Source organism: Phoxinus phoxinus (genome assembly GCF_949152265.1).
Source record: "Phoxinus phoxinus genome assembly, chromosome: 16".
Classification (NCBI taxonomy): Eukaryota; Metazoa; Chordata; class Actinopteri; order Cypriniformes; family Leuciscidae; genus Phoxinus; species Phoxinus phoxinus.
Window position 1 is genome coordinate 6,277,670 of NC_136891.1, and position 15,211 is coordinate 6,292,880.

The window sequence follows — 15,211 nt, forward strand, 5'->3', positions numbered from 1 at the left end:
ATTACGAACAATTATGTAATTCTTGAAACACATCCTCAGATGCACCTGAACACATCATCAGTGATGTAACCTGGGGTCCTCGGGTGTTTCGGGTCTTTCAACATCAGACACCCTCGCCCAGGCGACCCAGCCACGGCTGATCAGACTGCACTCGCTTGCCCCCATGGTGCTCCTCTACGAATCCAGAGCAATCTCGAGGCTTTCTCGGCTGCGTGGGTGGTGTTCTTGATGGCCCTGCTCCTTGTTGTCCCTGCAATGCCCAGCGCAGTAAAGGCTTTGTGTAGGGAGCGCCCCACAAATCCTCTGCAGCCAACCTCGATAGGCATGCATCTCTCCTTCCAGCCCTGTGCTCGGCAGTCTGTGACCAGATGTTCATATTAGGTCATCTGTCTTTCGTGGGCTTCTCCCAAGCGGTCCTCCCATGGCACGGTCAGCTCCATGATGATTATATTATTGGTGCTCTCTGAGAATAGAATGATATCTGGCCTCATAGGTGTGCTGACGATGTGCTTTCAGCTGCTTCTCCAAATCCACAGAGGGTTTCCAGTCCTTGACTGATGCCAGGATCTCTGATGGGGCCTTACTCCCTGCTTGTGGCTGTTCTCCTGCCCTAACAAATGCGATTGAGTAAGTGGTGTTGCTCCCTCGGCCGCCTTTGCTGATTTCTTTGCCGATGGTGTCTGCAATAGATTTCGGCACCTGGTTGTGACGCCAAGTGTAACGACCCTGGCCGAGCGCTGTTGCGTTCCACGAGCTGGGCACAGTTGGCAAATTGGTGTGTCTGCTTTTCCCCACGTACAGAGGTTTGCTGGGCTAGGCAGGACGTCGTATACTGCCCGAATCAGGAAGGTAATGCGGTGTGGCTCGCTTTGCCAGAGCTCCGTCCAGGTGACCTTGCGGTCCATGGCCTGCTCCCACCTGGTCCAGGCCCCCTGTTGCCCCATTCCAGCTGCTCTGCTCGTCCTTCCTTCCTCCACCGCCGATCTGACCTCTTCCTGTATTCGGCTGCGCTTCTCCTTCCCCTTCCACTCTTTATGTCGAGGTGGTGTTGGGAACATCCCCAAGCCTGCTCTTCCTCGGGCCACCACTCCCACAAGCTCTTTGTGCCGCAGTCGAGCCTATGCATCCAGCACAGCGGCTTGGGCGCTCCGCTTCCTCCCTGTCTTCACCAGCACTCCTGCCTGGGCCACCTTTGGGTCGTTGGAGTCTCTATCCACACTATTCCTGCGCCCCATGACGCTTTGCACGAATTATGGGTGAAACTTCCATTAAGCTGTAAACAATCAGTGAAAAGGCTCGCTCTATGAACGCAATTTAAGAAAGTGTCTCCATAAAACGACGTTAATCTACTCACCGTTCTAACATCGAACATTAAAAGGGTAATTTAAAAGTGTAAAAGCATCAACAAGGTACTTTCTAACCAAATAACCCCAAAAGCGCGAGTCTTTGGTTAAAGGGTAACTAAACCCCTGGTCAGAGCCTGACTCCACCCACTGGCAATATTTGAAAAATGCTGGAAAAGTGGGCAGAGCCCAACGGACGAACCGAGGGCGGGGCTGAGCGGGTGATTGACAGACCCGCAGTGACTGACAGCTGCTGTCAGACTCGCTAAGATGGAGAGTGACGCAAGTAGCTTTGCAACAGAGCGGTCATTTAAAGTTGAGGACTTTTCTCACCTGAAGTGGAGGAATTGTCTGTGGACACAGAGCTAAAATCATATCAATTCGATCCGCTAGCTCAAACTGCGGTGTCGCATCGCATTAACTCCCGCCTCGAGATCGGCATCCGACGATGCTAGCGAAGCAGCCGCGCTAGAGAGAATGGGTCCAGTATCTGAGTGGTTATTACTATTGTAATTGTAATAGTAATTATTATTACTATTGACCTACGTTAAGCATATTTTGCCGCTATGTGAAAAAAAAAATCCAGCAAAACGCGCCGGCGGTTGTGGAGTCCATGCAGGAAGAGCAGCGTTTGGCACACAAGTGCATGTAAACACATGGCGCCTAATTTCTAAGTCTGGTGGGAAGTTATACAGTCCAGCAGTGCTGTTGCAACCGGCAACACTACACCTATACCAGCCTAACCACTGTACTAAATACAGATAAAGCTAATGCTAAAAATCTACACTATCCTAACTGATGCAATACTATGCTACTAACTAACTATGCTTCTAACAACACTAGTAACAACTATGCTAAATAACTACCTAGGCTACACAAAATAATCTAAATAACTATAAATGCTATGCTAACTAGATGCTAAAATACGCTACCCTGGTCGTTTTCAAAACTCGTAATTCCAATTTCCAGCTCCTGACTCGCTCTGGTGTTGACGGAACCAGATGCTTTTATACCAGGGGCTGCCAGGGGCGTGGTGAGCTCGCAGCGTCAGAGAGTACCCCTACTTCAGGAGATTCCGTTTAACCTGAAGAGGGCAGCACTCAGACGTTTTTACACCATTTATTTTAAAATTAAAACACTTTATACTCAAATGTTAAAAAATGTACTCGAATCAATGAACAGCATTTATGAAGCTCCATTCGTACAGATCATTAACTAAAAAAAGTTGGTTTAGTGTTTAGTTACCCTTTAAATATCACTGTAATATATCTGTAACTAATGTTGCCTTAATCAAAAATGTTCATTAAAGGGATACTCCACTTTTTTTGGAAATAGGCTCATTTTACAACTCCCCCAGAGTTAAACAGTTTTACTGTTTTCGAATCCATTCAGCCGAACTCCGGTTCTGACGGTACCACTTTTAGCATAGCTTAGCATAGATCATTGATTCTGATGAGTACAGTAGCATTTCTTTCAAAATGACCAACGAGTTTCAATATTTTTCCTATTTAAAACTTGACTCTTCTGTAGTTAAACCGTGTACTAAGATCGACGGAAAAGGAAAAGTTGCGATTTTCCAAGCCTATATGGCTAGGAACTACTCTCATTCCGGCGTAAGAATCAAGGAACTGTGCGGCCGTACCATGGGTGCAGCAGGCGTAATGATATGACGAAGCACCTGAAAATAGTCCCCAGCTCGGTAACTTCCAACATGACCGGGACTAAGTTTGTGTAGTTTTTAGGCGGCATATTAGGTTTTCCAAATAAATACGGTTCGGGATCAGCACCAAAGTAAATGTCATCTAAATCGTCTCTCAAAAATGTCTCCATGCTACAAGGCACGCTCCCTGTGCAAGCAGGTTGTCACGTTGGTTTGTTGACGGCAAGTGCTTCGTCATATCATTACGCTGCTGCACCCATGGTACGGCCGCACAGTTCCTTGATTCTTACGCCGGAATGAGAGTAGTTTCTAGCGATCTTAGTACACAGTTAACGCGATATGTGAACGGCCCCTAAAGTGGTATCGTGTGCGGTTGTATCTAGTTTAAAAGGCCTTTTAAATATGAACGCAGTTTTGGATTAAATAAAAGGACAGTCAAGTCAAATAAAACACGTTTTATCTCCTGTTTAGTTGGTAACACTACATTAAGATACCATTCATTAACATTACTTAATGCCTTATCTAACATCAACACATTGAGTGAACAATACATTTTTACAAAATTAATGTATGTTTGTGAATGTTATTTAATACAAACACTTGATTGTTCATGAACAGTTAAAACTTTTGATTTTAAAAATATAAGATCGGATCAGATCGAATCGAATAATGATAATCGATTCAAGATCTTGAGAATCGGAATCGAATCGATTCTTGAAATTTGAATCGATACCCAGCCCTAGCTTGTTCACTTCTAAAGAACATGAAAGGTGCTTTTGATAGTTGACGGCAACCTCTATTGTACTTGCCTTTATGCTTCCCCAACAATAATAGAGTAAAATCAGGTGATGTGGAACCTGATTCACCAGAGTGAGAGGAGGAGGACTGTGACTCAGGTGAGGGAGGGGGGGAGGGGGGGGTATGAGGGTAAGGGGGGTGGAGGGTTACAGACCGCTTATAAAGAGTGCTGTCCAAGTGCACTTCTGAGCAGTTTCATGTACACTGTCTTCTCAAACATCTTACACAAAGACTTGAAAAGGTAAAATGGGCCCATTATCTCTTGTCCTGCTCTTGCTTTCAGCCCAGTGGTCCTGCGCTCAGGAAGACCCTCTTCTGCCTTTCTCTGAACACCTGGACCCTGAGCACAATGTGCGGCTGAAGTGGGGCTTTGATGAGATCCAGGGCACCATCTTGTTCGAGCTCACGGTCAACACCAGCGGCTGGGTCGGGTTTGGCTTCAGCCCTAAAGGAGGAATGACTGGAGCCGATATCGTCATTGGAGGAGTTGGGCCGAATGGCAGTTACTTCACGGTAAAGTAAAAAAAAGACTGTCACTTACAGTAGATACTTTTATATTCTTGATTCTGATTCATATATGTATTTCATATTTAGTTAGAGTATCTCTTATATAAATAATTTTAGTCTTTCACATTATCAAGATTCAAGACTGATGTGTTACAAGCTCTTCTTTATATTCTTGATTCTGATTCATACTGAGTGATATGTAATTAATATGTAGTTCATTAAATATATATATTTTTAATATCGTGCAAAAGTTATTTATTTCAGTAGTTCATATAAAAAGGTGACACTAATATATTATATAGACTCATTACATGCATATTGAGATATTTCAAGCCTTTATTTGTTATAATTTTGATGATTATGGCTTACAGCTTATGAAAACCCCAAATTCAAAATTAGAATATTGTGGAGAATATAGGTTTTCATAGCTGTAAGCCATAATCATCTAAATGATAACAAATAAAGGCTTGAAATATCTCACTTTTCATGTAATGAGTCTATATAATATATTAGTTTCACATTTTAAGTTGAATTACTGAAATAAATGAACTTTTGCACCTGTATATTATGAACTTATTTTGTTTTCTCAGTGGCTCCAAGCTGGCTTCTCTATTTTAGAAGTTATTTTATGAGTGTGACAAAGTCAAAGACAAGACAAAGTCTTCTTTTGTATTAGACTTATAAGTTAAATTATATTTGTTTCCAAACTAGATGTTCTAAATAGATGTAGGCCTAAATGTTGGTAAATTAACCTGATATTTTAAGTGTTTTGGCCTATTGAACTATAAAACTGGTTTGAACTGGATTACTGTACATCTATAAACATAAAGACAAACACCTGTTGCTACGCTTACATCTACATCTTTGTTTTCCTGTTGTTCAGGACCGTCATGCTGTGGGCAATTCAATACCTGTGGTTGACCAGCAACAGAACTACAAACTCTTGTATCTAACCGAGTCTGACGGGAAAACTGTCATGAAGTTTCAGAGATCTATTGAGTCTTGTGATGACAACGATTTACCCATCACTGTGAGCATAAACATTGAATGCGTTTCTTCCCCCTATACCACTACAAAGGACGAGTAGTTTAACAAAATCATGTAACCCTCCTCTTTCCTGTATGTAATATGTATTCAGCAGTTTTATTCAGAAAACAATGATGGTGAAACTGTGTCATTGTTGACGAAACAAAACAGCAATGTAAGGGAATCCGCATGATGGCGGTCCTCAGGGATCAGGGTGTTTCTGAGAAACGCCTCTCCATGAACAAAATGCTTATCCTGTTTGTCAAGAGGCTCTCAACTGTCCTTCTAAAAACCCTCCTTAACTCAGAAACCATAAATTACTAGATCAAACAAATAGTCATATCAATGGCCATTTGCACACTGCAAACTTCTGTGAGTGACAACCGCATTTAACTGCATTGTGTAGGTGGCCAAAGAGCTTCTTATTTTCCATTTAGAGATCACAATTTATTTTAATTTTTTTGCATGACCAGAATCTTCCCATAAAGCTGATCTATGCGTACGGACAGAACGATGACATTGTGTATCATAAAAGCCGAAGGGGAACGAAGGAGGTGAACCTGTTGAAGTACATGCCTCGTGTCACTCCTCCGAACAGCAAGTATTTCGACATGACTATGGTCAATGTAAGAGATTTTTACTTATTGGCCTGAAATTTCATGAGTAACACTTATTGTCATTTAATAATGCAAAAATGAAAAAGAAGAAAGTAGGCTACTGGATGTTACTTAAATTACGTTAAACTGACTTAATCCTTAAATGCATACATTTTTTGCCAATCATTGTTACATATTTGGGTCTTTAGCGACCGGATCTATATCTAACACAAAGCTGTATTTTCAGCAGCATTACTCCAGTCTTCAGTGTCATGTGATCCTTCAAATCATTAAATATGCTGATATGTAGGCCCATTAAATATGCTGGACAAAAGTAGGCTATTAATTTCTTCTTCTTCTTCTTTTAAATCACATACTGACCCACAAACTACTGTAACTACATGTTGATCTCAAAACTCGACACCAATCATGCAAAAAAAAAAGTGTGAACTTTCACTTTAGCTACTTAATAGGCTGCTTACATTTAAAATCATTTCAGTTCTCTGTACCAGCCAATCTAACCTACTATCACTGCAAGATCATGAAAGCCCCGACTTTTGATCGCAAACAGCACATTTATCGCGTAAGTGAGTCTATGAACTTCACACACATGATCTATCCACCGATCTGTCGATCATCTTCATCTCTGACTTACTTTCCTCATCTCCAGATTGAGCCGTTCATCACAAACTTGGACCTCGTGCATCATGCGCTGCTGTACCGCTGCCCGCCGTCTGTGACGGTGCCATTTGAAGTGAAATGTTACACGGGCGGCGGCGGGGAAGAGTGTATGGAGGCCGTTGCTGTGTGGGGAGTTGGCGGAGGGGTTAGTCTCTCCTGTGAATGTAGTTTGAAAGCATTTTCATGTGATAAACAACCACATTTAAGCAATTACTCACAGAACTGATTCAGCTGCTTCACTGAAAAGATCTGCTTTCAATTTGTATAAACACTATTACTTTATTATTGAAATAGCCTATTCATGTAGCCTATTAATATATGCAAAACTTGAGGTAAAATTACTGACTTAAGATCTATGTAACGTTAACCTTATAATTATATGATGTTTTTCAAGTCTTTTGAACTCCCTGAGATGGCAGGACTTCCAATTGGAGGAAATGTTGGAGATGTTTTCTACAGGCTTGAAGTGCATTACAACAACCTAAATAAAAGTGCAGGTCAGTCAGCGGTGGTTTACAATGTAAAATATAACACTGGGATGAATATTTAAAGTCAGCATGAAACGGAAGTTGAGGTAGTCTTTTCTTCCCTATTGTGATTTGGGACATATCCGAGTGAAACGGATATGTCTTGAATGTAGGGGGTGTCACTTTGTGGTTTGCTATAAAGTGCAACAGTCAGGTTCCTGAAGGAAAAAATTTCCAAAGGGAAATAGATTTTTTTAACGATAACTTATAAATCTTTAAACAGCCTTACTGTAAGCTACAAGGTTGTTAATTTACAGTATTTGCTTCTGTTGAAGCCGTTTGCCTGAATTATTTCAACTTAGCCTGAAAAAAAATAGTTTTTATCTGTAGAATTCATGATGAAAAACCACATTACCCATGATGCTACAGTATACAGAAATGTCCACCAATCAGAGAGTCGAAACAACCAAAACGTGCCAAAAGATCTCGTTAGCTCTGCCCACTCCCATGAAGCAACACATTTCATAATAGAGTTTAGCAGGCTCCGCCCTCCTACGTACTCAATTATCATTTTCCTTCAGTACGTCGTCTGAGTTTGCGGTATATTCGTCGGTTTTCTCTGGTCAATTTTTAACCGGTCCAATCACCGTACAGAGGGGCGGGACTTAGGCTCTCTATTGCTGTGATCTCATGTGAGTGACAGGTTGTCCCGCCCTCTTTTGATTTCACGATGACATAGTAAAACAATATCCCCCTCTACACAGGTCGAGTTGATAACTCGGGTCTGCGATTCTATTACACATCTGAACTCCGTCAGCATGATGCAGCTATTCTGTTGACAGGGCTTGCCCTGGTCCCTGGGTACGCCATCCCACCCAAAGCCAAATCCTTCCTCACGTACGGCCTGTGTGACACTGCCTATATTCCAAAGGTGTGCATGTATTAGCTACTCACCTTCTCACAATCAAAGCCAGACTCAGCAGATGTGACTGGATGATCTGTTGTGTTCTGTGATCTACAGGTTCTGGAGACGCCAACTGATCTTCAGGTGTTTTCTGTGATGATGCACACACACTTGACTGGACGGAAGGTGCGAGTCGGTCACTTCAGGTAAACGTTTTTTGACCATTGACTGAATTGAAGTTCACCTGAAAAAAATGTGTGCTTTTCTTTCTTCTGTGGTGCATAGCCTAAAGTTACTTTAACAAATTATAATTTTGTAAATTCTTATTCTCTTCAGAGGGGGAAAACAGATTGATCATCTAGCCGTGGATGAAAACTACAATTTTGAATATCAGGAAGTGACAAACTTGGGCAAAACTAAGACAGTGAAGTTGGTAAGTGCGTAAAGATTTAAAGGGGTGGTTGATTATGATTTGACTTTTCTAACATTAGTTAGTGTGTAATGTTGCTGTTTGAGCATAAACAACAACTGCAAAGTTACAACGCTCAATGTTCAAAGCAAAGGGAGATATTTTATTTTAAAGAAATAGCTTTTTAAGGACTACAACAAATGGCTGGTAGAGACTACACAACATTCCTCCAGGGTTAGTGACATCACCAACCCTAAAATTTTACATAAACCTGCCCCCAAGAGTATCATGACAGAATATGCTAATCAATGACTAGAAGATTACTACACATAAGCTACATTAATTAATCAACTAACCATTCAGAAATGTCCTGTTGCATTCTACATGTCACTTCTTCTTGAGTCTCTCCATCATTGTCTGACTCCGGTTTGAACAAACATAAAAGGCTAAAAGTTTTTAAAATTTTCAGTGCATGTCTGTGTGAGGTAAAAGGACACAACAGAGAATGTCTAATAAGCATAGACAGTATATAAGATGGACACAGCGACCCCATAGACTTCAACGGAGAAAAGTGAAGCCCGTTTGAAGCACTCACTTCCTGATCGCCAGGCGAACTGCGCAGGCTCAAACTGAGCTTGAACACGTGAGCAACGTGTCTGACAGCTGTCAGTCTTCTAGTAGCTGTGCGGAGAGAAATCTGAATCATTCCCTTCCGAATCTCGCAGAGACGGAGAGCGTGAGCATTAGCTGTCCATGAGCTACCAGTAGGATCAACTTTATCACTCTCTGTGGGCTACTCCCTTCACTTTATCGGACTTAATGCCTCCACGTCCCCCCGATTGCCTGCGAGCTTCTCCGCCGGTCTATACGGTAATTTCTCTACAGTGCGACAGAGAGTCGCGTGAGTTATGACGCAATCGTTAGCCTATTTTTACAAAAACGGCTTCTACGGGGCCATAACGTAAGGTACAAGGTAATGGAGCCTTTTATACATTGTCGAGTTTCTTTAGAAATAAATAATGGACAAATGGAGTCTTTGGACGCCTCAGATGTAAAGTTATTCGCTGTCAAAGTGACGCAAAAATGAATGGGAGTCAATGGAATGCTAACAGCAGGTGAAGTTCTGCTACAATGGCGGCGCCCGCGGAGGCTTCAGTTTCCGGCGGATGGATTACCCCCTTAAGGGGCTCTGGACACAAGTTGTTGTAGCTCCTCCCCCTCTGCTGGGAGCAGCTCATTTGCATTTAAAGGGACACACACAAAAACGGTGCTTTTTTGCTCACCTTCAAAAAGAGACAATTTTAACATGCTATATAAAAATATATGTGGGGTATTTTGAGCTAAAACTTCATATACACACTCTGGGGATATCAGAGACTTATTTTACATCTTGTGAAAAGGACATTATACCACCCCTTTTAACTAATATATATATATATATATATATATATATATATATATATATATATATATATATATATATATATATATATATATATATATATATATATATATATATATATATATAATTAGTTTAAAGTTATATATATATAACTTTATTAGTTATATAAATGTATTGGCAATAAATGAAATAAAGCTACTTTTTTATGTTGCAGGGTGATCAATTGCTGGTGGAGTGCACATATAACACTGAAAACCGCACCACACTCACATGGGTTAGTATTTACATATAAACTCGTAGTGTCTTAAATTCAGCAGGATGTAGTTTCAGTGTTGGGGAAAGTAGATTAATTGTGTAACTAATTAATAGTAACGAATTACTTTTTATGGAAAGTCATGTGTTACGTTACCTTTGCATTACTCTTTCTCAAGTGGGCTGGGCTTCCTTGTTTGTATTTTAATAACAAAAAAAGTTCTATAAGTAAATGCTCACATTTACGCCTCTGCAATTACTCACGATTTCTCTCAAGAGGTGTCAGTCAATAAATGGGAAAATAAAGTAATCTGCTTATTTGAAAAAATACTTCTTATTTGAAATAAAGTATAGAGTAATAAAGTAACTCGGATATTTTGTTGTAAAATTCAAAGTAATGTGTTACATTACTAGTTACTTGACAAAAGTAATCTGATTACTGGGGCGAATATGGATGTGTAACTCTCTTTTTCTGCCCACAGGGGGGGCTCTCAACTTCAGAAGAGATGTGTTTGTCTTCCCTCTTCTACTATCCAGCTATGAATCTGAGCTCTTGTGTGAGCTTCCCTAATTTACAGACATTACGATCTGCAATGGGAGCAAACGATACAGGGTAATCTAATTTATAACATTGTTTTAATGCATTTAGCTCTCAATATTTGCCCTAATGATAATGTGGCTTTTATTTGATAACTTTGCAGTACCTGGCTCAATATGATGTACATGAACACTTGGAATGACACGTCTATCAATCAATACCAACAAACACTGAAGAGAATTGATCAGCTAGTCACAGTCGTTGATTTTTTTGTAAGTGTCCACACCTCTACAACATGAATGAAGCCATTAAACATGTTTCTGTTCTGACCTCAGCTGTCAACTGACACCCTTTTCCATGTGTATTTCCAGAACAATGGGTCATACAACACAGGGATGATTCCTGATCTCAAAGTCATCCCGTCTGCACCCTGCATGAGGAGCGGTTGTGCCATCAAAAGTCTTGCTTTGATATCACTGCTCCTCTGTTTGGCAGTGCATTGGGCTTATTAATGAAACGTTCATGCAAAAATACTAAACCTGATGTAACCTGATGTTATTTCAGTGTCTGTGATGAATAAGTAAATCAATTTAACAAGCAACAACTCCTGGCTCACAGCAGGGACATATTTGACAGCAATCTAAAAACCAGAATAACAGAAAATGTAGCTAAATATGATATATAACTTTTGTATTTAGATTTTTTTTTTTTAGCAAATTATAGGATGGAAATGGACTTTACACTTTACTTCCATTGGTTTACTTTCAGATAATATATATTGTAAATAAAATGCGAATATATAGAATATTTCCAACTTGAATTGTAATTAAAAACAACAAAAATAGCAATAATAATTATGATTATTATAAAAAAAATTAAAAAAAAGTTTATTTAGCCAATAGATTGAGTGTTTATGCAGTGGTAATGCATAAAATGGTATACGTGTGCTTATAGTGCCCTCTAGTGAGAAGAATAGACACTGTCAACTGCTTGCTAAAAGAGATAGTTCACCCAAAAATGAAAGGTCTGTCATAATTTACTGCAAACCTGTATGAATGTCTTTTTTCTGCTGAACACAAAATAATATTTTTTGAAGAATATGGGTAACCAAACAGTTGATGGGCTCTATTGATTTAGACCATATAGTAAGGCATCTGCTTAAAACATTACAATCCTCATGGAAACTTTAACTCTACAATAAGTAAATCCACTTCACCAGCTGCACAACAACAACAAAAAAACATTAACAACACGTAGGCTATTGTCATTCATTGTCATAACATAAACACAACAATACTCTTTCAATCCAGATTAAGTGCCAAATCCTTAAACACAGCCACTTTTCTTTTAGGATTGCATTACGAAAATTTACATTTGTGAATGTGAAATTTAGCTAACAGATTTAGATTTAACATAAGGTTTATGAAATAAATATCACTTTTCTTTTCACATTCATGAAGCGCGCGACACGCGTCACAATCTGAACCACGCCCACCGGGGAGCTGAAAACGGACTCGTGAAGTCGGACACTTTCTGGTTCCCGACCCGTAGTGACGCTCGCACTGTTTGCATACTTTACCACAGCAGAAGTGAAATAAATACAATATTTGCCAGATACACTGATGTTTCAGTGACATTTTTCATGTAATGCTATGTACTGCTTCATACAGCGTCTGTTTGAACAAGAATACAGTTCAGCCTATAGGCTACTATCAATGAAGTGGGGTCTACGTTTTTTAATCAGTTCTTTTTGATAAACATGACACAATAACATTATGTTTTATGAATCGTTGGTTTTTAAGAATGCAAAGACAATATGTGATTCAAGCCATGTTTTATTTTCAATGTATCAGCTTCTGCCATCAGGGCAGAAGAGTAACCATTACAAAAAATATATATTTTTTCTCTCCTTCTTTCTTTTTGGTTGTGTGTATGTAGGCTATGTTGTGTAGCCTACTACTGCAGCTTTGAGTCTGAACAAGGACAATAAAGTAAGTAGGCTATACATCACGACTACATGAAACGAGTGTTTACTGCTATGGTTTACTGTTATAAAATAACTGATTTGTGAGAATAAACACGATACATCCTGCCAATCGTGGAACAGCTGTGTTGTCATCAGAGCTCGTGCAACCGCTCTGGGGTGCGTTGCGTTTCCCGAAAGCATCGTTAGCCAACTATGATCGCAAGTTCCGTCGTTATCAGCATAGTTCAACGATTTGGTGTTTCCCGAAACCATCGTTCCAACGAACGTTCGCAAACAGCATCGCAAACTTGTGTGGTTGCAACGACAGCTCTGGAGCTGTGGTTAGAAGCATAGTTTCTAGTTTACATGAGATGTAGACTGAATAAATCCTTATCTTTAGCAAAATAAGCAAGCTGACATTCAGTACAACCCGTATTTTTTATTTAGAATACATACAAATGTAATTTACGTCTTTTAGTTTGTCAAGAGATTTAAAGCACCGTTTTTGAAGACTGCGCATGTGCGAACGTGTGCGAACGTGCTCAACTATGTAAGAACGAGCCAAATATTGAGTCTGGTAAAGAAAGCAAAGTAACTGATACAAATTTGAAATGGTCTTCAGATGCCATGTATGTAACTTATATGACGAAATCTAGCGTTAATTCGATCTCAAACAGATTAATTAAAAAAAGTTATTAGTCCACCACGTGCGAGACGTCATAAACCAACGTGGTTGAACGATACTTTACGACATTCGGTTTCGGGAAACACTCGTGACTAGCTAGTTGATTTCTCCAACGATGCATCGTACTATGGTAGTTAAGCAGTGAGCTATATAGTTGTACGGGAAACGCACCCCTGGGCCGCGTTCCAGTCCACTTTTAGACACGCACTTGCGAACTTCCCTAAGCACTTCCCCTCGGAGGAATCCCTGCCGCCATTTTGAAGTGCGTTTCACTTCGTGAAGTGGACGAGGGAAGTATGGACAGACCCTTGTTCCCTCGATTTTGTCCGAGGGAGCGAGTCTACTTCATATGTACACTTCAGGCACCTATATGTCCCACAATGCAGTACGATTGTGATGTCACCACAGATCGCGTCTAATCACCACCACAACAAACAACTCTATGATATATTAATTATATATTTTATATTTAAAACAACCCAAACACACCTTTATACATTTGGATGCTGCATTAAACAAATTCTTAAAGGGATTTAAGAATAATAATAATACAATACATCAACTCCATAGCTGATTCCGAGTGATCAAGGGCTTAGGACGTTCCAATTCAGCCGATTGCAGATTCCGCCAGAAGTGGCACTCGTGCAACATAAGCAATGACGTACATCCGAGTGAACGAGACGGAGGGAAGTTAGCAAGTGAAGGGCATGACAATTTTGGACTGGAACGCAGCCCAGTCCAAAATTAGGCTTGTTTGAGATGAGCAAAATCTGCGCAGAACCGATCACCGGTGATCAGCGCGAGATGCATGCCGGTTAGAAATGTGTTCGACTGCGGTCCGCCTTGCTCTGATGTCATGCCGACGTATGTAAAAAAACTCTCGCGAGCGCAAGGCGCACGTGTCGGATTCTGAAGTTGCGCGCAGTTGCTCTCCACCGACTGCGCTGATCAAAAGCATGATGGGAAACGACTTGCTGACGACACAGCTTAATGCTCATTGGTTTAAACAACCGTGATGTATTGTTCTCTTTTAAAATTTTGATTTTAAAACTCTGATATCATGTTTTATGTGTATAAATTATGTGTGAATATTCCCGAACTCTCTGACAGTGCGATCTCTATATGGATTATGTGATTATGCAATTTTTTTTATTTTTTTTAGGCTATTTATTATAAAAACACGTCTGTATTAAAGAAAAAAATGATTGATAAACACGTATTTGGAATGGAATTAAATAACCAGTGCTTTGGGTGTCTTGTTCATTATATTTATTTTCATATAAAAGCAACAGAACTTTTACATCCAGTTTATTAGCAACAATGTGCACGAGCGTGAATCCCGTGAATCCCACGATATCCATTTTTGATCTCACAGGTGTCAGATCCACTACGAGAAGAGAAAACTGTCCTGCTTGCCTGCGCTTTTTTCACTCCTCCCCTCACTGCAGCCGGCTACTCTCGCATACAATTCAGGCGAGGCAAGGCGCATCTCAAACAAGCCTACTGTCATGCCCTTCACTCGCTAACTTCCCTCTATCCCATTCACTCGGATATACGTCATATTGGCGGAGCCTTTGCAATAGGCTGAATTGGAACGTGCTAAGCCCTTAATCACTTAGAATTCACTATATGGAGTTGATTTTTTATTTTTATTTTTTCTTACAAAATTGTTTAATGCAGCATTCTATATGTATACGAAAGAGAACTCAATTAGTTAATTATGCGCTGTTTAAGAAGTTTAGACATCTGAAGTGCGCGCAATGAAAGTTAACCGTAAACAGTTGAGAAAGATGTAGTATCAGGTGTATAGAGCTGGTAAGTCCCGCCCCCTCCGTAAAACCCCGCTGGACCCAAGGGGGTAATTCATCCGCCGGAAACTGAAGCCTCCGCGGGCGCCGCCATTGTAGCAGAACTTCACCTGCTGTTAGCATTCCATTGACTCCCATTAATTTTTGCGTCACTTTGACAGCGAATAAC

The 15,211-nt window shown here is 40.3% G+C and overlaps 2 protein-coding genes and 1 long non-coding RNA gene across 3 annotated transcripts in view; 2 read left to right on the forward strand and 1 right to left on the reverse strand.

Annotated features, from left to right (window-relative positions):
* The first annotated feature begins 3,949 nt into the window (after positions 1 to 3,949).
* LOC307012762 (DBH-like monooxygenase protein 2 homolog) lies at positions 3,950 to 12,574 on the forward strand. Its single transcript, XM_079639797.1, has 13 exons — positions 3,950 to 4,314; positions 5,192 to 5,338; positions 5,808 to 5,960; positions 6,430 to 6,513; positions 6,601 to 6,756; positions 7,006 to 7,108; positions 7,843 to 8,009; positions 8,100 to 8,188; positions 8,319 to 8,415; positions 10,008 to 10,067; positions 10,528 to 10,658; positions 10,747 to 10,855; positions 10,955 to 12,574. The coding sequence occupies exons 1-13, from the start codon at positions 4,048 to 4,050 to the stop codon at positions 11,093 to 11,095; spliced, it is 1,704 nt and encodes a 567-aa protein (XP_079495923.1). The 5' UTR covers positions 3,950 to 4,047; the 3' UTR covers positions 11,096 to 12,574.
* The window catches only part of LOC307012765, a 33,314-nt gene continuing 29,057 nt past the window's right edge, over positions 10,955 to 15,211 (reverse strand). The window contains exon 2 of the long non-coding RNA XR_013800676.1: positions 10,955 to 11,132. This is a non-coding gene — a long non-coding RNA (uncharacterized lncRNA). The remainder of the gene's footprint in view (positions 11,133 to 15,211) is intronic.
* The window catches only part of LOC307012763 (DBH-like monooxygenase protein 2 homolog), a gene marked incomplete at its 3' end in the record, with an annotated part of 31,941 nt that continues 29,194 nt past the window's right edge, over positions 12,465 to 15,211 (forward strand). Inside the window, exon 1 of the mRNA XM_079639799.1 lies at positions 12,465 to 12,574. The remainder of the gene's footprint in view (positions 12,575 to 15,211) is intronic.

Excerpts from the sequence above, each read along its gene's own strand:
- LOC307012762 (XM_079639797.1), top strand. The coding sequence starts at position 4,048 with ATGGGCCCATTATCTCTTGTCCTGCTCTTGCTTTCAGCCCAGTGGTCC. Across the intron at positions 7,109-7,842 it reads CAACCTAAATAAAAGTGCAG|GTCGAGTTGATAACTCGGGT; the intron begins GTCAGTCAGCGG and ends CCCTCTACACAG. Across the intron at positions 10,659-10,746 it reads ATGGGAGCAAACGATACAGG|TACCTGGCTCAATATGATGT; the intron begins GTAATCTAATTT and ends ATAACTTTGCAG.